This window comes from Leuciscus leuciscus, assembly GCF_965113295.1.
Source record: "Leuciscus leuciscus genome assembly, chromosome: 19".
Lineage (NCBI taxonomy): Eukaryota > Metazoa > Chordata > Actinopteri > Cypriniformes > Leuciscidae > Leuciscus > Leuciscus leuciscus.
In genome coordinates this window covers 10,220,504-10,242,891 of record NC_138743.1, presented here as the reverse complement: position 1 = coordinate 10,242,891, position 22,388 = coordinate 10,220,504, and the positions used below count along the sequence as shown (strand labels likewise).

The 22,388-nt window shown below is 37.6% G+C and overlaps 1 protein-coding gene and 1 long non-coding RNA gene across 2 annotated transcripts in view; both read right to left on the bottom strand.

Annotated features, from left to right (window-relative positions):
* Positions 1-2,002: 2,002 nt before the first annotated feature.
* hey2 (hes-related family bHLH transcription factor with YRPW motif 2) lies at positions 2,003-6,095 on the bottom strand. The gene is made up of 5 exons (XM_082148280.1): positions 5,204-6,095; positions 4,270-4,348; positions 4,091-4,174; positions 3,856-3,937; positions 2,003-3,452 (listed from the first exon to the last, which is right to left on the bottom strand). Exons 1-5 carry the CDS (start codon positions 5,284-5,286, stop codon positions 2,788-2,790), a joined length of 993 nt encoding a protein of 330 aa, XP_082004406.1. The 5' UTR covers positions 5,287-6,095; the 3' UTR covers positions 2,003-2,787.
* Positions 6,096-8,582: 2,487 nt separating this feature from the next.
* LOC309482788 overlaps positions 8,583-22,388 on the bottom strand; it is a 42,632-nt gene continuing 28,826 nt past the window's right edge. Inside the window, exons 3-7 of the long non-coding RNA XR_014200369.1 lie at positions 21,541-21,690; positions 20,478-20,585; positions 17,340-17,486; positions 13,394-13,493; positions 8,583-8,974 (exon numbers count right to left, since the gene is read on the bottom strand). This is a non-coding gene — a long non-coding RNA (uncharacterized lncRNA). The remainder of the gene's footprint in view (positions 8,975-13,393; positions 13,494-17,339; positions 17,487-20,477; positions 20,586-21,540; positions 21,691-22,388) is intronic.

Genomic DNA, 22,388 nt, shown 5'->3' with positions numbered 1-22,388 from the left:
ATACAATTCGCACGTATTTAGAATAAGTTGCAGCTTAAAATGATCTCGCACCAGATGGCAGCATTTCTCTGGTAAAGAGCACTTTTTTTTGCCTTTTCAGACTTACTTATCTAATAATTTAAAACATTTTGTTGTAGTGTCATCATTAATGTAGTGTCACTACTATATGACACTTAATTAAGTTTTATGATAATAATTATGGCACTATGATGTATTCCATAGGCCTAAATGATGCAATATTTTATGTATTTACGTTATGTAGCCTATATGTATAGTATTTACATGGTATTCCGAGGTATGTCAAATAATTTGTTAAGTAATATTTTACAGTACGTGCACTTACCTAAGAAAGTACTGGTTAAGATAACCATCACATTGGTTAAGTTCAGGTTTAGCGGTAGGTTCAGGGTTAGGACCTAGTCATTATAATATAGGTAATGCATCACACACACACACACACACACACACACACACACACACACACACACACACACACACACACACACACACACACACACACACACACACACACACACACAGACACACGCACGCACGCACGCACGCACACACACACACACACACACACACACACACACACACACACACACATGTCTATCTCTCTCTCTCTCTCTCTCTCTCTCTCTCTCTCTCTATATATATATATATATAATAGATATAGATAGATAGATAGATAGATATAGATATAGATATAGATATGTGTGTGTGTGTGTGTGTGTGTGTGTGTGTGTGTGTGTGTGTGTGTGTGTGTGTGTGTGTGTGTGTGTGTGCGTGCGTGTATGTGTGTGTGTGTGTGTGTGTGTGTGATATATATACATACATACATACATACATACACACATTATATATGAAATACCTCAGATAATCCCAAACAGTCGAGGTTAAAAAGTCTAAATGACTGTGTGCAAACTCACTGTGCCCTTGAGCCAAGAATATGACCTGTCTGAGCTGTGAATATCTATATGCTGCTTTTATCTTGTGGTCTGGTTTATGAAGCACATCTTGTAGTAGCTAAACCATTTTCATGTGTGGAAAGTAATGAAGCTGACAGGCTTACTGACCACGTTCACACCACTGACTCTTTGCCTGTGTGATGTTTTGGGGAGATCATGTGCGGCCTTGATATATGACGGCCACTTCAAAGGCAGGGGCCCGGCGTGAGAACCAGCCGCTCTAAAGCAGATAACCGGCGGATTTATGGCCTCGCACTTTTCCCATGATTGCCGGTGGGTAGCAGGCGCTGTTTTCCTTAATCCCCATTCACTTGGAAATGCTGATACTTTTTCTCTTAAGGACTTTAATGGTGTGACAGTGATTTACTAATGTAAATCTGTCTAACAGACCCTGGCATAAAGGGACTGGATTAGGCCGGCATAAAGACCCATCTTGGGGAGGAGTGACTGGTGTTGTTGTGCTTTCATGTGGTGCACACTACTGCAGTCCGACCGGCGGTTTGTTCACGCCCGCCAGAACAGCTACATAAGTTTTGACTTGAGTTGTCCCTGAGGGACCAAGGGGGACCTTGAGGGACCTTGAGGGACCATGCCTTCAAATAACAGTAAACAGCAAATGAGAACTGCTTTTGTTTTTAAGACATTGTTGCAGCGTCAGCATACAATGGCATTGAGACATTTCATAAATAAAAGGGAACATATTTGAAAAAATTGCTGGTGACTGTAACAACTTTGTTTTATTCAATAAATGTGTTTGCAGCTTACTTTAAAGTTTGTCGACAGATTTATAACTGTTGAAGTAGCACTTATAATTGCAGTTGTTTGTTTGACTTTTAGTGGCTTCTTTTGCATTATTAGAAAAACACATAAAAGAACGCAAATATTTTTTTCGACCATACAATTTCAAGAACTCAAATTATGCTATGGGAAAACAATTACTTTCTCTCATAACATTCCACGATCTGTTGTGGTGAAGGCAAATGGAATGATGGTTTTATGGCATATGTGCCAGAATGAAAGAAAACACTCAGTTTCTTCAGGAACATCAGTTTTTTTTCTTTTTTGCATAGAAAAAGGTTACATCTTACAGAGCGTGGTAGGGTTATTAAAAAGGTCACAAAGTTACAGTAGTAGAAAATCTCACATATGAATATTAGTGAATGTTATTTAAAAAAAAATTCAGTAGGCCTATTGTGTAAAGTGGAGAAGATCCCGTCTCCCCCCGCCATCCCCCCCACCCCCCCAAAAAAACAGTAGTGATTGAAGTGCATCATACCAATTAACTCATCTAATTTCAATATAATCTCTAGTTACAATCTTACACATATACAGATTTACAAACTGGATTGTTAAATCATAATTACAAAACTGATTCACACCTCACTTTAGTGATTATCTGCAAAACCTTTGGTTTTTCTTCAAGCTGTTTTTTTTTAAACTCTAAAGCTATTGTGTGTGTGTTTGTGAAAATCTGACAATATGCTTTTCTATGGAGAAATATCAAAGCATATATATCTTTTGCAGCATTTTAGCAGTTTATGTAGGCACTATCCCATAGCGCAGTCCTTTACCCAAAGTTAAAACAGCATTTTTCTTTAAAAATGACAATCACTCTTCATCCTTACGGGTGTCCACGCAGTGTGATGTGTAAAAGTCTGTCTTTCTTTCCCTCCCAGATTTGATGTTGCATATGTGCACAGGAAACGTAGTGAAAAAAAGTCCATGGTGCTGACCAAAGCAGGCACAATAGCTGTTTTCTTTCCTTTATGTACAAAGTGTGGAAGACGTCCAGATGCAACAAGAGCAAATCCAACACTTAAAACGCTCCCACTTCAGTCCCCCACGGTCGATATGGTTTACTGCTGCTTCCGCTGTTCCCGCTGCTCTGTTGGGATGTGGTGGATGTGGAAACGGAAGAGCTCACAGTGGAAGAAGCCACCGAAGATGCCGTTACGCTGGGGCTGAAGAGTGGGAATCCGCTAAACGACAGAGGGAAGGTTTGCGCTGCAGCTGCGGCGGCCGCTGCGTGAACGGTCGCCGATATTGAAAGCAGCGAGGTGGAGAGCGGCGGCACGCAAGGAGCGACGCTGCCTGTAGAGGGCGCCCTGAGTGCGGAGTCACTGTGGGTGTAGGAGGAGGTCAGCAGGGCTGCACCCCTCTGAGGAACCTCAGATAGCCTACTAGAGGAACTCTCTGAGGATGGAAGTCCGGTCTGGTGCAGAAACGCAGTGGGGATGGGATGCAAAGCGGCAGCCCAGTGATGCGGGTGGAGGGCCTGCTGGTGATGGGCTATGGATGTGGTCATGGCGGCCGCTTCCCTCTGCGAGGCGCAGCTGCTGAGGTGAGAAACCAAGCGGACGCGGAGCGGGTCACTGGAGTCCAGACCTTCCACGGAGCTCAAATACCTCGCCACTTCAGTCAGACACTCCCGAAAGCCAATGCTCATGAAGTCCATGGCCAGAGAATGAGCATCAAAATATCCTGAAAGAGACAGAGAGAAGTGAGGCTTTAATCATGATGAATCAAATGCAACCCCACTGTGTTGGAGAGGCTAAACCTAAGCAGACTAGGATTGTGACCTGACCTGTTTGTATGTTTGTTTTGTCTCCCCTCTGCTTCGGTTTTAACACTCATTGCAAAGCCCTAACAAACCCCCAACAGTGCAGCCTGTGAATGTGGCCCCACTCCCCTCCCATGGATTTATGAAAGCAAACACAATCCCAGGGTCAAGTGCTTCTTTTGTCCTGCCGGCACTTTCCCACGAGTTCAATCCTACCATTAACATTGATTTCCACTTTAATCTGGTCAAAAGGGAACTCTGTGCTCAAGTTTCACTACGGCGTTAGGTGGAGTGCAATACAGGAGCCAATAACAAGCAGTCTACCTTTTCCTCCTGTGGCCTGGAGCATCTTCAAATGATCCACTGTCATCTGCAATATTTCCGCTTTCTCTAACTTGGCAGATCCCTTGGGAGAAGAAATAGGATATGTTTTTAATATGATAGCTTTGATGAAATAATGTGGCAACATCCTCTTCCACTTACTTTTGATTTATTATAATTATTATTAGAAATAATACTTTCATAAAGCATAATAAAGCACACAGAGATGTGAACTCACCTGTTTCTCAAATGCTGTTGGCACCAGACGACGTAACTCTGATAAACTATTATTTATTCGGTCCCTCCGTCTTTTCTCAATGATCTGCAATATATAAAATAATCAACAATCAGTATTCTAAATAAAGTATTTTAAAGATTTTAACAAATATGAAAATGATCTAAAAAGTTATAAATTACCCCTCTCCGCTTCTTTCTAGCCATGACTTGGGATGTTGTGGTAGGAGAGCCACATCTTATAAATGAACCGCTGCTTTGACTTTGGGGGGGAAAGGAATGAAAACTTATCAGTACAATGTAAAAAGTGTTCATAGTTACCATTAAAATTACTTTTTTTATCAAGTCCTATTGAACTTGCAGTTGTAAGTCATTACCAAACATGAATACTTAATATAAAAGTCCATTAATATCTATAGCCTACATTCAAATAGATAGAACTGTCTATAAAACTTTACAATAATGTTTAGTAACATGTAAACAATACTTTCAAAAATGGTTACATACAATTGGTACATTTAGGATCCATTTCCACTTGATCAAACCCATTAAGTTATTGTCGGTGCAATCTAATGTAGTCTAATGTTTGATTTAATCATATTAAATAATATTTTGACTCAAATTAAAACAGTTCATTCCACATTTTTAGGTAACATGACAATATACAACTAAGTTACAAACTTTATTTAGTTAACTATAGTAGTTTATGTATATTCACCATATATGAACAATATTACATTACAATAAACAGTGACATTATAACTATTTTCCTGTTGAGCATTACATACTAATGTTTGTTAATTTTATTAAGTAGGCTATTACCAAAGCTTTTTGTGTGTGTCATACAAACTGAGTTTATCTATAATGTCTAACATTAAAATATTTAAAAAATAAAAAAATATTAAAATTAATATAAAATAAAAAATTTAAATAATTATTAATTATAATGATCAACTTATAAATTAACTAGAATGTTTTTAAATAATACATTTAATTATATTACAGGCCTATTTATATTTATACATGTAAAAATGTCCAAAGGGAAAGATCTTAAGATAACACCTAAAAGTGAATCCTCAGCTACAGAACAACAAACAAACATCCCATGCATGCTTACCCCGAATAGTTATTCTCACTTCCCACATCAATAGTTTCATCCATGTCGCTGTCGGACGTGCTGTCCTCACAAGGCCGCTTCATGATGCAGTGCGCACAGGTACAGTCACCAAACACTCTGAGCGTCTTTCCCACGAACCGCTGGAGCCTCAGTCTCGCATTCACGCCCACGTCCTGCTTTGGGAACACCCACCGAAAAAAAAAAGAGAAGAAAACACGCCCCGAGCCACCGAATGGAGGTCTCAAACTTCATTCCCCTGATAATTGACTCTGCCCAGCTTCAGCACTCGCGTTCTGCACCCGAGGGCCCCAGAAGCGTGAGAAACACTTTACACAAGAAAGGCGACGGCGTTTCACAGCCTGACAGAGCTTGGACACAGTGTGCAGATAGGCAGGAAATCTAGGTAAAGGGTTTCTGGCAAGGCTAATTTCAGGATGCAGAGTGACTTGCCAAAATGTATTCAAAATGCGCGCGAATTATTAAGGAAGGAATTCCTGTCAGTAAGTTTGTTCAGGTTCTCCTCGCGCATCCTAAATTGTTTTAGCTTCCCTTAGTTTGCACAGTTAGCAAACCTTCAAATATCCTGAAGACGTTTTAAATATAAGAACAATTAATGTTATAGATTTATTTTAAATCTATATTAATATGAAAATGACGACAGAATGTTTTGTCGACTTACCATCACACAGACAGCGATCAAGCTCCGTTGCTATAACGTTACCTCACGTGCAAATGTGTAGCCTACGCAATCGGGAAAACTTGTATTTTTACTTTTAGGTTACTGAAAGATTTAAAAGTATATATTATGTAAAATAAAAGTAAACAAAACCATATTCTTCTACCTACAAAAGTTCTAGTCGTTTTAATAACAATCAACAAAAAGTTAAAATTGGTCAAGTGTATATTGCCTTACCATAGGCTATATATAGGCATATATATATATATATATATATATATATATATATATATATATTAAAAAAGTATATATTAAAGACAACATAGGCTATATTTTTACATGTTTTTAGAGGCAAAAACTACCTTAATTATCTTAAATAAAAAAAAAGTAAAAAATATTTATATTACTTAGACCTATATTTTACTGTTAAAGGCAGGGTAGGCGATTTGTTCCAGAAATTTTTTTTGTTAAGGTCCTTGCACACTGAGTCTGAAATTTTCTTATGCGTTTTTTCGTATTTGTCATTCGGTGGCGCTGAATTGTCAAAACACCATTCAAAATGCTTGCTACGGATGCGAAAAACGCAGAAAATCAAACCCGATCCAATTTTTTTTATGACGGACGAAAGTTTCAGAGGCAGTTACAAAAGTTTTTTGTAAGCGTGATTGAATATAACATGAGGTTGTATTTATTTTTTAACGTGCGAAAATTTCGGACTCAGTGTGCAAGTACCTTTATGCTGGTTGAAGGTCTATTCCCATCTTGATAGCAATCACTAAGTTAATGTATTTATATGTAGCCTATATATCGTCTGTGGAAGGCATAGGACCGTAAAATGTTCATCCAATCATTGCATTCGGTCCGAATGTATATTCGTATGTATTTTCATACCTTCGTGCACCCTCCTTATGCAGACATAATGTAAAGTTATGTGCTTTGAGACATGAGGTAACGTCGGTCTCCTGACGCTTTGCAAACTCCGCTGTATGCGTTCATGTGTTTCAAGTTATGTATTTCATATAGCGCAAAACAGTATGTTGACAAACTGAACACGCTCACAGACAGACACACTTTCACACATGGGCTCCTCATCTAGTTGGAGGCTCCAGCTGTAGTGAATTTCCTGGGTTAAACGGTGAAGACAGCACATTGTTTGGGCTCACAAAACCCCCCCTTTGTCATGTGCCTTCCCCCTGGTGGAGCGTAGCACAGTCTCCCAGGCAGCCCGCCAGTGTGATGACTCGTTCCCACAGCTCGAGCCCTGCGCTGAAACCCAATCACCATGTGAGAGACGGCCAGGAACACAAGGAGGGCCGGCAGGGCCGCTGCCACTGGGAGGTTACCGCGAGCCAAGCGTCACCCACACCACTGCGGACGCAGCCCGTAACCCTATTCTTCACATTGTTTGTTTGTTGCAAGTCCAATTTAACTAACATGATATAAAACCTTAGAAATATCAAGTTGGCATTGTGGCCTTTCACACATTAAGTTTTATAGTGTCGAACTATATTTTGTTGTTAATTGTATCTATGAACTTAAAGGGGTGGTTGAATATGATTTCACTTTTCTAACTTTAGTTAGTGTGTGTAATGTTGCTGTTTGAGCATAAACAACATCTGCAAAGTTACGACACTCAAAGTTTAAAGCAAAGGGAGATATTTGCTTTTAAAGAAATCACTTTTTAAGGACTACAACAAATGGCTGGTAGGGACTACACAGGTTAGTGACATCATGAACCCTAAAATTTACATAAACCCCGCCCCCGGAGCACGATTTATAGATTATCAAGACAGAATATGCAAATCGATGACTAGAGGATAACTACACATAAGCTACATAAATTCATCAACTAACCATTCAGAAATGTCCTGTTGCTTCTACATGTTGTCACTTCTTCTCGAGTCTCTCCATCATTCTGACTTCGGTTTGAACATAAAAGGCTAAAAGTTTTTGAAATTTTTAGTGCATGTGTGTGAGGTAAAAGGATACAAGCTGTTGAAGCTCTGCCCCCTGTGCCAGGAGCAGCAGCTCATTTGCATTTAAAGGGACAGACACAAAAATGGTGCATTTTGCTCACTCTCAAAAAGTGACAAATTTTGCATGCTATATAAAAATATCTGTGTGGTATTTTGAAGTAAAACTTCACATACACAGATTTATTTTACAACTTGTGAAAAGGGCATTATACCACCCCTTTAATATAAAATTTTATGTAAATGTCTACAATGTAACATTATGGACAAATAATTTTTTTAACTTATTAAGTATATATGGCGAGCAGGACGAGGCCGAGGGCCGTGAGAGATCCGAGACTGGTGCGTCGTGCAGGTGTCGCTCATTATCAATCACACCACCGGCCTCGCGCGGTTCTCTCACGGCTCTCGGCCTCGTCCTGCTCACCACAGTATAAATATATAAATGTCTTTGCATTTCACAATAAAATGACGTTTACCACCCAAGAATTTCTAAAAACAACCATCATAACTAAAAATTAATTTGTATAGTAAATTTATAAATTAAATATTTTAAATACAATAAAATGTTTATGAATAAAATGTAGTTATTAATAATAGTAATTTTAATATAAATTATTTTACTCCAAAAAGTATTATATTTAAACATATATAAATGTCTTTATATAAATGTGCATTTCACAATAAAATATCAAGTGGCATTTAAAGAATGAGAGAAACACACTTGACAAACATTTTACAAACCAAATAGGAGATTTTTAATGGTAAAAACAATAGCAATGAAGCACAGTTCAAAATGATAGACTGGACATTTTCAAACTGGGTAATGTGATGAACCCATGTAGTGGTTTGATATTTTGCTATCTAATGCAATAAAAAGTTTGTAGATTTTGTATGAGAATTGAATTGAGAAAAGTATGATTTAGCTGTCCAAAAACTTTATGATCTCCTAATATAATGAATATTATAAAGACACAAACCTCAGTACTGCTGAAGGGTTTCTGCTTCACCCACTGCCTTTAACACCCTGCACCAGACCCAGTCCTCAGCACAGATAGCTCCAATCAAGCTGTCAACAGCCTCTCATAGCCCAGGGCAGGCTGCAGCTCTCCCAGGTGTGACCTAAAGTATATAAGGGCTAATTAAAGCAGTCTGTCCGGCATCACAGACCCGGACTTTCCCTCGTTTTCCCCTGTTGATGGATATGCCCACTCAAGAATGTTCAAAGTTCTTTTTAGGATAAATAAAGACAGTATAATGAAAATATTGACAGGAGAGCAGATATACACCAAGCCCTAAAGGTTTGTTTCACTCTATTTATTGCATTTGCATATTGTTATTGTTCTACACATCTACAAAAGGTCTGCTGAATCAGACTGGGTCTCCTTATATCTATGTTTTTATCCATTTATTAGTTTATTTAAAAGGGACAGTGCACATTATAACCATTTCTGTAAATGGACCAGTTCACTCAAAGGACACTTACGATAACTGTTAAGTTTTAATAATTGTTCTAATTATGTGAGAATAGGGAAGTCCACACCACAACTATAAAGATAACGGCACAGAGAAACTATATTATTGGAATTACTTTCAGAAGGTTTTTTTTTTTTTTTTTCAGATGATGAATGATAATAACATTGGCACATTTGGCAGCCAATCAGAATCCATCCTGTTTTCAGAGCTGGAGCATTTAAAGCGGCAGACGGCAAAACTGCAGCACGTGCTTATAATACAAAGAACATTATTTTGCGTAGGTGTGGGTAATAATAGTTATCATTCTTGGAGTGAATGGGCCTTTAGCATTAGGGCTATTTTTCATCTGTAGACCCCGGATAGATACAAAATAAGTTAAAATTACTACAATGATTTTTATATCTACTGGATTTAAATAGGCAAATGCTTAAGAGTCAATGATTGGATCATTATTGCAGTGATTATTATGTGTCTAGCATGTTATATGTTTGGCGACAGTTCTTCTAACCCTAATTAATGGAGTGTGTAGCTTTTCATTTCTTAAATAACCATGTAGGAAGACACATCATGCTCATATTCCAGGATGACAATGTCAAGATTAATCAGGCTCAAATTGTGAAAGAATGTTTGGGAGGGAGCATGAAGAATTGATGCACCTCTTGGTGGAAATAACATCACAACATTTATTTCCATCAAGAGGTGCATACATTTTTGTTCAAGATCTTGTAATGACAATGCAAGAGTCCAGCACTCGGTTAAGTCTCCTCCAGCACATCCCAAAGATTTTCAATGAGTTTAAGGTCTGGATTCAGAGGTGCCAATTCATGTGTGAAAATTATTCTTCATAATCCTCCCAACCATTCTTTCACAATTTGAGCCTGATGAATCTTGGCATTGTCATCCTGGAATATGGCAACATATAATATGCTAGAAACATAATAATAACTCCAATAATGATCCAATCATAGACTCCATCAAATGAAAAATTTGTCATCACTTATTCACCCTCAATTTGTTCCAAACCTGTATCTGTTGAACACAAAATAAGATATTTTAACTCTTTCCCTGCCATTGATGAGTTCTCATCATTTGTGAGAAAAAGCTTCACTGCCACTGACGAGTTTTTACGGCTTTCCGTGTTATCACTAGCCGTGTTTCCATTACCCTTCAAATTGCACAAACTGAAATTGCGAATTGAAAATACGCCCAATGGAAACATGAAACAAAAGCTTTTTTAATGAAACTTACCCACATTTAAGTGTTGATAAAAAAAGAATACATGAGGTTAGAATAAAAAGGTTGTATCCATACAACAAAATATTCTGGCGGCCATGAAAGTTTTGTGAAAATTTCCAAAAACTCTGCCGGTGGCTGGCAAAACATTTTTTTACACGCTGGCGGAGAAAGAGTTAAAGAATGTTGGTAACCAGATTGATGTTGATGGTAGCCATTGACTACCATAGTAGGAAAACAAAACTTTGGAAGTCAATGGCTACCGTCAACTGTCTGGTTACCAACATTCTTTAAAATATCTTTTGTGTTTTTTTTGGCTGGGCACACACATATATACACACAAAGCAAACAGAAAATATGCACATATTACATATATCTTTATATTAGATGTTGTGAAAAGAGGTTTTCACTCCTATTCTGTTTAGTTTTTTAGCATTTCATCCTTGGCTTATAGAAAACAAGTGCTAGTGATATCAGTCCGGGGCAGGACTACAAAACAAAAACCGGAATATGGCCTCCACCAAGTCTGCCAGCGGGCAGCGTGGAGCTAAAGCTTGTCATTGTCACCTCTGTGACATTGTCAGACGTCTCAGCATGTGGCCAAGCAGGTCCAAACTTGGGACGCAAAGTAGTGCAAGCGTTTGCATGTGTTTCTTCTATTCCCAGGCAGGAGGAAGGATTCCTTTCATCCCAAACATGCTTGCATGGAGAAGGCGGGCGGGCGGCCCTGCCCCTGGGCCCGGCGAAAGGGGCCCAGCCCTGATGTGCCATGCTATCAGTGGTTCCCAAGGCTGGCCAGCCTGGGAAAAGCTGGGTGGACCCGTTCCAAAATCAGCATTACATGCATTATTGTTCTTACCCTCCCCGAGTTCCAAGCACACAATGAAAACAACAGCAACAGCCACAATCTCAAGCCCTTCTCTGAACACAAGGCTGCCCTTAGTCACTCGCAAACTGCCTTTTTAAAACCAAGTTAACTGCTTCATTGCAACGGACACTGTTGCCTGGGCAGCAGCTTCCTCAGCCCCGACTCTTCCTTGAGAGTACACTGACCTGTTTTAGATTCAGGGCAAACAAACATTTGTCCTGTTAAATTAAAGTATAGTGCAAGTAAAATGGTTGGGAAAAAATGGGCATTTATTGCTCTTCAGTAAATTCATCTGAGAACCAGTGGCTAGCTGCATAAACTGCTAAGACTAGTCTTACATGTTAGTCATATTTTTTTTTAAGACAGTTAATAACTTTAAGTCAGTTACTTAAAAAACATAAATTGGTCATTCCCCTTGATCACACTAGTTCTTAAGACACAGTCTTAACATAATGGCTTTGTTCATGCAACTGGCCACAGGATTCACTTTTATGCTAATGTTATGATACCCTAACTGGGGAACCCGGCTTTAAAAACAGCTTAAACCAGTCTAAGGTGGTTTTCTGGTCCTCAAGCCAGGCCTAACTGGTCTTCATCTGGTCTGAACAGCTGAGAAGTGCTGAAAACCTTTGTAAAAGGCTGACCTGAACTGGTTTTTAAGAAGTTTCAACAACGCCTGGACCAACAGAAGTAAAAGAAACTAGGAAGTTACTGAGATCATAATCTAGCTCCATCCTTTCGTGTTCCTCAAGGGATGCTCTTGTGATTAGTGAATGAAGTTTGCATGAATGAAAAACGTTTTCTGATCAGAAATAACTGGTATCGACTGATCTTGCTGATCAGACAACAAAGATTTTAAGATTATGACTAACCTGATTGTTTTCTTTGGTGACTTCTGGATTTAAACACAAGAAGGTTCCATTTCAGCGCCAAACTGAAACAATTAACCCCTGAGTAAATAATCTACTTCTTTCTCATTGTTATCCAATCTGTCCGAGACAAATGGGCATCTGTTTATTTTTCCTGTCAGTGGAAGAGCGAACAGCCACAAACTGACGATATCCTAGGATTGTGGACTTCTGACTCCAAAGTCATATTATAGGCGCTTTATTAGTGTTTAAGGTCACAGAGAGACAAGCAAGTGCATCCTATATCAGGAAGCCTTTTGCGTCTCTGGAGTGAAATATTTGGCTTTTAGTTGGAGCGCCGGCCGTGAGTCGGAAATCCTGGGAAGCGAGTTCATGGCAGACAGGCTCCAGGCGTCGTATGGGCCAACGTTGAAGAGAATGGGTCAGAATAATAGGGCCCTTCCTGCCATTCTCAGATTCAGGGCAGTATTTCTGTCACGGCTTTCCATCGTACTGTGTCTGGCATTTTGCTTCGGCACTCATCAACCCGCGTGCTACGCTCAGAAACAAACTAATCTGCACTGCAAGTGCCATTTGGCTCAACACAAAGTGTCTGTCAGAGTTATGTCAGCATCAGAACAACATCATTGTGGTGATTTTGCATGGCTATCAAGGGAATAAATACTCATGGAAACAAGTTTATCAGTCTTTAAAAGACATTTTAAACTATGCTATAGTGTGTACTGGTATGGGTTTATAATACAAAAATTGCATATATAAAGTATAAAGTAAAGAATAAGTAAAGTATATATGGAGTGAGAACACACACAGACAGGTGCCCCTTCACTACTTCCTGTCATATGACCTGAGCTTCCTGTCAGGATACATGAGCTTGAGGAAGCCATAGGTTTCCCCTTCTGCATTCAGCTCTCATTGTTCAAACATTGTTAACCATATTGTTTTGCATCCCTTTAATTCACTGTGGCACCTTCGTTATTTGCACAATAGATTTGTTTCCACTGCCAAAACCTGGAACCCACAGGTCAGCTCTTCAGACAAAGTTCTAGAGCTAAATACTCAAATAAATGAACATTGAGGCATTTTTAATTTCCTTACCTTCTGAGCATTTGATCCGAACACTCAAACAAGCCACAGAAGTGCATGTTGATCATTGTATTAAGGCTGAGTACTGAGACGGCTTCATTTAGAGTTCAACCTACAGAAATACAACAATTTTCAGTTTAGTTCAGTTCAGCAAACTCTTCCATTATGGATAAATGTTTGTATGTCATGTCTTTTGTCAAAAGTGTCATTTATTTAAATCAGGATTGAGATTTCAATTTAGAATTGGTTCCCTTTTAATTGTATGATTTGCAATTCAAAGGAATTCTACAAACGCACTGAATCTTGGCAATCGGAGTGTTCTTCCATCCAGGTTCACAAAGGTTAAACATATTATAAAATATATATATTTTTTTTTTTAAATATGATTTATCCATCCAGTATTCTCAATTAAATTCTGAATGCCACACAACCAAGATTCAAATATTCATACATATACATACATATACAGTAATATAATATGATTCATACATTAATACAACATAATTGCAGTCATTAGCTACATTTTTCAACATTTTCATTTAACTCGTTCCCCGCCAGGTAAAAAAAAAAAGTTGCCAGCCACAACCAGCGTTTTTAATCATTTTCACAAAACTTTCATGGCCCGCAGAATATTTTGTTGTATGAATATTGGAACATGCAATATATCAAAAGAAAGAACAGAGCCTCTAGACAAACCAAAAAGTTTTTATTCTATTATTTTATTCAGTTTTATTCTCGCTTTAGTGCATTCTTTTTTTCTCAACACTTGAATGTGGGTAAGTTTAATAAAAAAGCAACATTGAAACAAAAGCAACAAGTTTTATTTTTTTTTGAAAATCGCTTATTTGTCAAAAACTACATCCAAATCAGATTCAGATGATGATCAAAACATAGATGGAGTAGATCGAGTCCATCAACACCCCCTAAGGTTACACAATTTTTCCTGGGTTGACATTTCATTCGGTAACATTAGGTAGTTTTGATTTATACAATGTTTAATGTTAATATCTTACAAATGCATATGATTGCATATGATATCGCTTGTTTCTGCTTCTTCCTCGCATGTGTTTTGATCAGGAAATTCAGTACTTTTTCAGAAGATGCCTAATAGTGCATTATTTACTACCGTATCACAGTGAAAACACGGAAAGCCGGAAAATTCAATGGCGGGAAAGTGTTGTCTCGCAAATTATAGAAATTTCCGTCAATGGCGGGGGGAAAGAGTAAAGAGAAGACGACACTTAACAAAAGCATTGATGTTTCTGTTTGACACTGAAAATCTTAACCGTTTAATCCAATTGCATTAGCAGTCTGGCTCTGCTCCCATATCAGTGGCTTCTGGCTCGCTCTGCTTGCAGGGAAGCAGCTTCCCTGGACAACCCCAGTCTGAGCAGACAGGCAAATGTGTTAAAGTAATTAACAGACAAGAAAGAGGAAGTCATCAGCTACACATTAAGTGACCTGACCACGGTGAAATCACTACTCTATATATGGCAGGATACAACCACAGTCAGAGAAAGAGATATGCTTTCACACGTGGCACCAGTCAGTGAAGGCCAACAAGATAATCTTCTCTTCAACACTAAAAACAAACAGAAGAAAGGAAGGGTGTCCTCTTGGGACACCTGTGCTAATCATCACTTGTTAGTATTTTATCATTTATAATATATATTATTTAAATATTTAAACAAAGTTGATATATAACCCTCTTGAAAGATAGGGGTTAACATTTAACATTTATCTGTTCACAATTATCTGTGAAGGCGAATTTTGTTTTTCAAAACATGAGCTTGTGCAGAGTTTATCTTGTGCTCTGGAAAACACCAAAATATAATAACACCGTGAACCGAAGCCATTCACCAATCGTTCCCTGAGACGTTTGGGTATCACAGGCAGTGAGGAAGCACAAGGTTAGAGAGAGATCCAGGAAAGAGCTTTCTGCTAATCTCTACCAGGCTAAGACCCCACAGAGCCAAAACACTGATATGGTGTGTCACTGACTGGTGATAAACAATGCTGCATATTGTTGTTTTGGGCTGCACCCTCTGGTTCTTTATCAGCAAGCATCCTTCCACTCCCCATGATTGTGAAATGGCAATGGGTGTGCTACAGAGTGATGGACTTATATAATAAATGGCAATGAAGTTGATCATGGTTAAGAGAAATTCAATGCACTTTGAGTATTTTGTTTTCATGTGACTTTTAGGGTGGGTTTATCTGAAAAAGCGTTAAGACCCGTTCACACCAAGGTTCACACGATAAATATAACGATAAAGACAGAGCCCACACCACAGCTATAACGGTAATGACACAGAGAAACAATCACGTTGGAATCTCTTTCAGAACGATTTTATTCCAGCTGATGAACGATAAAAACATTGACAGCCAATCAGAATCCATTCTGCTTTAAAGAGTTCAAGCATTAAAAGCGGCAGACGAGAAAACTGCAGTGGTTTTTAATGTTTAAGGTAAGTATTTTATGCTCACCAAGACTGCATTTATTTGGTAAAAAATACAGTAAAACAGTAATTATATGAAAAATGATCACAATTTAGAACTGTTTTCCATTTTCACATGTTTGTTGATGTATATCTCTGTACATTTCAGCAGCCATTCTTCAGTGTCATGATCCTTCAGAAATCATTCATATGCTGATTTTGTGGTCAAGAGCATTTATTATTATTATCAATGTTAAAAACAAGTGTGATATTTCAACACTATCTCACGACCAATTCGTACGAATTCGTACGAATGATAAAAAGTTGGCTAATTCGTACTAATTCGTACGACCTCACTCGTACGAATTTGTACGATTTGTCTAAACCCACGTGATGGGTAGGTTTAGGGGCGGGGTCAGGGGTAGGTCATTCGTATGAATTCATACGAATTGGCCAATTCGTAAAATATGTACGATTTTGCAAAAATCTTACTAATTCGTACGAGTCAGGTCGTATGAATTCGTACGAATAAGCCACTTCGTAGAATTTTTACGTTTTCCCGTGAGATCGGGCTGGATATTTAACTGAATTTGTTAAATTCACCATGATATATTTTATTCTGGATTCTTTGATGAATATAAAGAGATCAGAAAAACAATCATTTGAAATATAAAACTTTAATAACATTACACATCTTTACTGTAACTGTAACTACTGTATGTGTCCTTTCTAAAAGTATTAGTTTCTTAAAAAAAAAAAAGAAATCTTACTGACTCCAAACTTTTGAAAGGTAGTGTATCCTAATATAATGTTTGGACAATGGTAATCATGGATGAATCTAGAGTTTTAGTCATAGGAGGACTGAGCCACTTATCTGAATATGAGCAGTTATAGCAAAAAGAAAAATTCTTTAAGAGCGAGAACTCATAGCTAATTCATGCTTGATGGACAATTATTTTTTTTAACTGGCTAATTACTTTTTTTTCACAACTAGTAAAGTAGGATTCTGAATGAAATAATTTCAGATATCCTTCTCCAGCCACTGTTTTCACATAATCACAGATTTTTAAGGTGTCTGCTAGCCTAATCCCTGATTTTTGGGGGCTAAGATGAAAGGCAAGGGGAGATGAAGGTGATAATGCAGTTTCAAGTAAAATATTCAAGAATTTCAGACTAATTTTGAACTAGCCTAAATCTGTGTGTGGTTTATTTTAGGTCTGATTGGCTGGACCCCGTCATTGTATTGGAAGTCCAGACACTCTGACTTATCAGTGCGAGCAGTTGAAAAGCAGTAGCGCACATGCTTGACCCCAGGCCTTCTGGTCTTACTGTTATCACCAGAGACAGCACTGTTGAATCTGGGGGAGAATGTGACAACAGCAGGCTCAGCTCATCTTATCAAGCTGGGTGAGGGCCACCAGCTGACCATACGCAGACCCCAGATCAGCAACACGTCGGCTAATTCTTCATGCACCCTGCAGGGGAAAACCTGGACTGAGGGTCCGAGCCCTGGAAAATACCTGTCATCAGAAGAGCCGCGATCAGCTGCAGGAATCTTGCTACATTCACACCGGGAGAAACGCAGAGGGAGAGGTGTCCACGACAGCTCACAGATACTCCGCCGCTGTCTTTCCCATTGGCAGAAGACTTGTCACTGTCTATCAAAACTGAAAAAGTTCAATAAAATGGGTTATTTGTACAGAAATAGACATATAATCCTTTTCATACAACTGTAAGCCACAATTTAAGAATAGTTCACCTAAAAAGAAAACAGTTCCCTTCCATACCCACAATGTATGTTTTTTTTCTGTTTAACACAATTGCACGAGATTGCTTTGAGGAACAGAAAATATTTCTGTATTTCAGTTACTGACAGTTATATGCAAAATGGCTTTACTGACACACATAGTGTGGAATGCTACCACATAGGTACTGACTGCAAGAAAGCATCTTATTCAAGGGCCTAAGCTGGTATTGGTGTAAATAATGTGTGGGTTTGTTGTTTGCTTCCATGTGCACTATATTTTGTAAATACACAAAGCACAGTCTGAAAATTGAATGAAGGCTATACGAAACATGAAGGCTGACATAGTGGTCACTTCTACAAAATCCATGGATTACACAAAAAATATATTAAGCAGCACAACTGTTTTCAACAATAATAATATTGTTTCTTGAGCAGCAAATCAGCATATTAGAATGATCTCTGAAGGATCATGTGACACTGAAGACTGGAGTAATGATGCTGAAAATACAGCTTTGCCATCAGGAGTCAATTTTAAAATATATTAAAATAGAAAACAGTCATTTTAAATTGTAATAATATTTTAAAATATTGCATTTTTAATCAAATAAATGCAGCCTTGGTGAGCATTAGAGAGTTCTTTCAAAAACAAAGAAAATCTAACAGACCCCAAACTTTTGAATGGTTTATCAATGGCTACTTACCTCACTCCTGTAGTAATTCTCCACCCAAACTCCAGATATTAATTAATGTACTTTAATTGGGAATACCAGGAGGATAATTTAAGCAAAGTTTTTAACCTCATGTATTATGAACCTCTGATTTAGTAAATTGGTATTTTCATACAAACAAGCTAAAATTAGAATAGTTTATTGTAAGCTTGCTGATAGACCCAACTATGATTAAAACATATTCTTTTGCATTTAATCCATAAACTGTAAACATTTGAACACTGAATCAAAATGAACTACAATGAAATGGATTTAGAGAACTAAAATTTCCCTAAACTGAGAGACTTGACTTTTCATTTCAGTAGTCTGCCACACGCCACTGGGTTGTGGTGTAAATATTGTGTGGGTTGATTGTTTGCTTATGTTTCAAGTATATACTTCATAAAAGGAATATAGAAGCTTAACATTATCAACTTTAATTGAGCAAACTATTTACATGATGACTATAAAGTTTAGACTGTAAATGGCAGGTCAGTTTTTGGCAACAGGATAATTTCAGCAATCCAACTGCTGCAAAATACTCTACGTTTTTCTGTCGAACAATATGTCTCCAGGTGCCAATATCATTTTTGTCAAAAGACATCAATCTCATTCATAAAGCCGATGCCATCTTGGAAGGAAGTGTGGTGCGATAGCAGCGCTACTGTACAGAATGGTGACAGCTGTGGCTTTCATTGTTTGTAGCCACACTTTCTTTCTTCCTGTAATATAGTGGTCAGCTACATTACAGGTCAAGCTACTCTGGCCACTCTGGCTTTACTGCAGCAGAGGTTGGCGTTCGGTCAGAGATCAGAGAGCTGGCTTCCAGAGAGGGTCAGTCAGGGTAAGTAGTTGGCGATGACAGGCAGCTGGCAAAGACCATCCTGAGGATATATTGCCATGCTGAAGAATGATCAATGGCTATAAGAACAGAACATATCAGCTTCATTTACATGATTAAACTTCTAAGTTTAGGGTCAGTAAGATATATATATTTTTTAACTATACTGTTATTCAGCAAAGATGCATTAAATTGATCAAATAAATTCAAATAAATGCTGTTCTTTTGAACTTTCTACTGTATCTTAGAATCCTGACAAAAAGTATCACTGTTTACACAAAAATATTAAGCAGCACACCGTTTTCAGCATTGCTAATAATAAATGTTTCTTGAGCAGCAAATTAGAATTCTGAAATGTGACACTGAAGACTGGAGTAATAATGCTGAGCTTTGCCTTCACATTCATAAATTACATTTTAAAATATTCAAATAGAAAATAGCTATTTTAAATGGGAATGATATTTCACAATGTTCTTGATTTGATATTAAAAAGATCATATTTATATGTCATTTATATAATTCAAAACCATATATCATTTTTTATTTAGTGACAAGAGTCTTTGAATATATCTTTTCCATATTATAACAGTTTATAATGACTATGGCCATTAAAGTACAACAATCATGCAATATCTTTGTGTATTGAACAGCCCATTATTTCAGTGATTAGCCTTAAATAAAATGTTGTATATTCTGCAGGTTTAGGACAATTTTCATGTTTGTGTGAACTATTCCTTGAAATGTTTGAGGGAAGTTTAGGGAATCCCTGCAACCCTTGACACTTCTTTGTGAATCTGATATGATTAATGACTGAGACAAGAAGGGGAAGCAAACCCTTGACACGCTCTCGCTGTCTGAGCTGCTTCTATCATAAGGATCTATCTCTCCTTCAGCCTGAATGTTTACTTTGGATTATACTAGGTGCTTCCAGACCTCTGAGAACTCACATCCTGATGGACAAGCTGATACGTCCTGTTGCACTCAAACATCCATGCACTTCCCTGTAGAACACCTAAAAAGCCCTCAGTAGCTAAACTAGCTGGATATCAAGGTTGTAAAACATGCAACAGACGCTTCGGCTAATCTTTAATGACATTTCCGTGATAATTAAAGCTTGTTGTGTTTTGCATGACAGGTGCTGGTCAGGTCTTTCATGAGTGAATTATAGACTATAAAACAAGACATGAGAGGGTTTGTGTGATGTCACATCACAGGTATGAAACACATCTGATTCAAAGTGTTTAAAATAGCATTTATGACTTAAATAACAATTGCAGCACACTAGAAATGCATTTCATCTGCTAAATTAACTTGAATACTTCAATGATTAAAATGTAAAGGCAAACAAAAATCCATTACATACCAAAGTTGTCTACATGTCTGTATGCCTCCTCTTCCATTAGTCAATCTCATTGCTGCCCAAGAAATACATAAGGTGATTGGCTTGCCATCCCATCTGCCAGAAGATAAACTGCATGAGAATGTAAAAATTACACATTCTTAACAGTGAATGAAATGATAACAGAAACTATTTGCAAAAATCATCCATCCAAAATACCGTATTTTTGCCTATTGTGTTGATTATGATCACAGGGGCCTTTACTAATCTTAATTAAAGGTGCAATCTGTACATTTCTGAGATTAATATAAATATTTTTTGGCCTGGTTTCACAGATAGGGCTTACATCAAGCCATGACCTTAGTTTAATTAGGACATTAAAGTAGCTTTTATAAACATGCCTTTAAAAAAAAACATTACTGGTGTGCATAACACAAAACAATGGCAGTGACATATTTTAAGATATGTCAGTGCAAGTTGCTTTCAGTTAAAACATAAGCCTTGTCTGTGAAACAGTTTTTTATGAGTTTTATGATTTTTGAAACAAAAATATTAAGCAGCACAATTGTTTTTAATATTGAAAAACGCATTTTTGACACTGGCATCAAATCAGCATATTAGCATATTTACACAATATTAATGTTTTACTGTATTTTTGATCCAATAAATACAGCTGTGGTTAACAAAAAAGTCTAACCGACCCCAACATTTTGAATGGAACGTAGTGTTTTCTCTCATATAAAGCACATCATTGTGTTGATGTTTGTTTTACACTTTATAAAAGCACAAATATGCATTTAGCACAAATGTGGTCTACTGTATTAATTATTAATTTACAGATAATTATTGATTTACAGATAGAAAACAGTACATAATTTGAATCATTTCAAACATTGGAACATTGAAATATTGTTTGCCAACACATCACAGAGGAACTGGCACGGAAAGTCCCTAGGACAGTGTAACAGTGCTCTCTGACCCTGTGTGGTGGTCTACGAGACAGAGGGGGTCAAAAGAAAAGTCTAGATGTGGCTCTGAAGTTGAAAGTCTATGGGGTTTCTGAGCAGCCCTGTTTGATGTAGCTCACCACGGTTGCTGCTGCCGCACGCCTGTGAAGATGTTTTTGTGTGATGGCAGCTGGAGACTCAATCGCCCTCTCTCTCACAGAGAAATCGGCATGACCCATTCTGATTGAGGAAACAGCGTTATGAGGGTCCTGACCCAGAGCTGGAAAATGCTGTGGGAGTTTGAGATGGTGACAGATAATGAGTATCTTCTAGGGATAGTCTTCACTTAAAAGGGTTTTTTGCTTCTTATATTAAAATCACAGGCCTTTATACAGATACATTTATACATTCAGCAGTCACTTATATATTGCATTCACAATATATATTTTTAGTTCATGCATTCTCAAGCCATAATCTTTGCATTGATAGCATGGCTAACAATTACCCTAAATTTAAAAGAAACATACAGTATATAGGCTATTCTATGCTAGGTTTTGTTTTGAACTTTCAACAAAAAGTAACAATTGTTTTCATATTGAAATAATTTAAATACCGGTAATCAAAAATTATGTCTCCCTCATTATATAGGCATATGCCTATATGTAGGTACTGTATTATATAGGCCTATATGGTATGTATGTGTGTGTATATATATTTGGGATAGTTACATCAAAATGTATTCCCTTATAGTTACAATTTACTTCATAAAAAGGTATTCAGTTAATCCAAGCACCACAAAGGAATGTAATTGATGACATTTGGATTCCTTCAAGGTCACATATGTAAAGTCAAGTATAAAGCAAAATTTAGGAGAATGATTGCAAAACTGTATACAGCCTAATATATACACACACACAAACACACACACACACACACACACACACACACACACACACACACACACACACACACACACACTGTGTATACA

What these genes read in the sequence shown, in the direction of transcription:
- hey2 (XM_082148280.1), bottom strand. Translation starts at nt 5,286, where the DNA reads ATGAAGCGGCCTTGTGAGGACAGCACGTCCGACAGCGACATGGATGAA. An exon ending in CTAGAAAGAAGCGGAGAGGG is followed by an intron (nt 4,175 to 4,269) that starts GTAATTTATAAC and finishes TATATATTGCAG; the next exon opens with ATCATTGAGAAAAGACGGAG. An exon ending in CAACAGCATTTGAGAAACAG is followed by an intron (nt 3,938 to 4,090) that starts GTGAGTTCACAT and finishes TCTTCTCCCAAG; the next exon opens with GGATCTGCCAAGTTAGAGAA.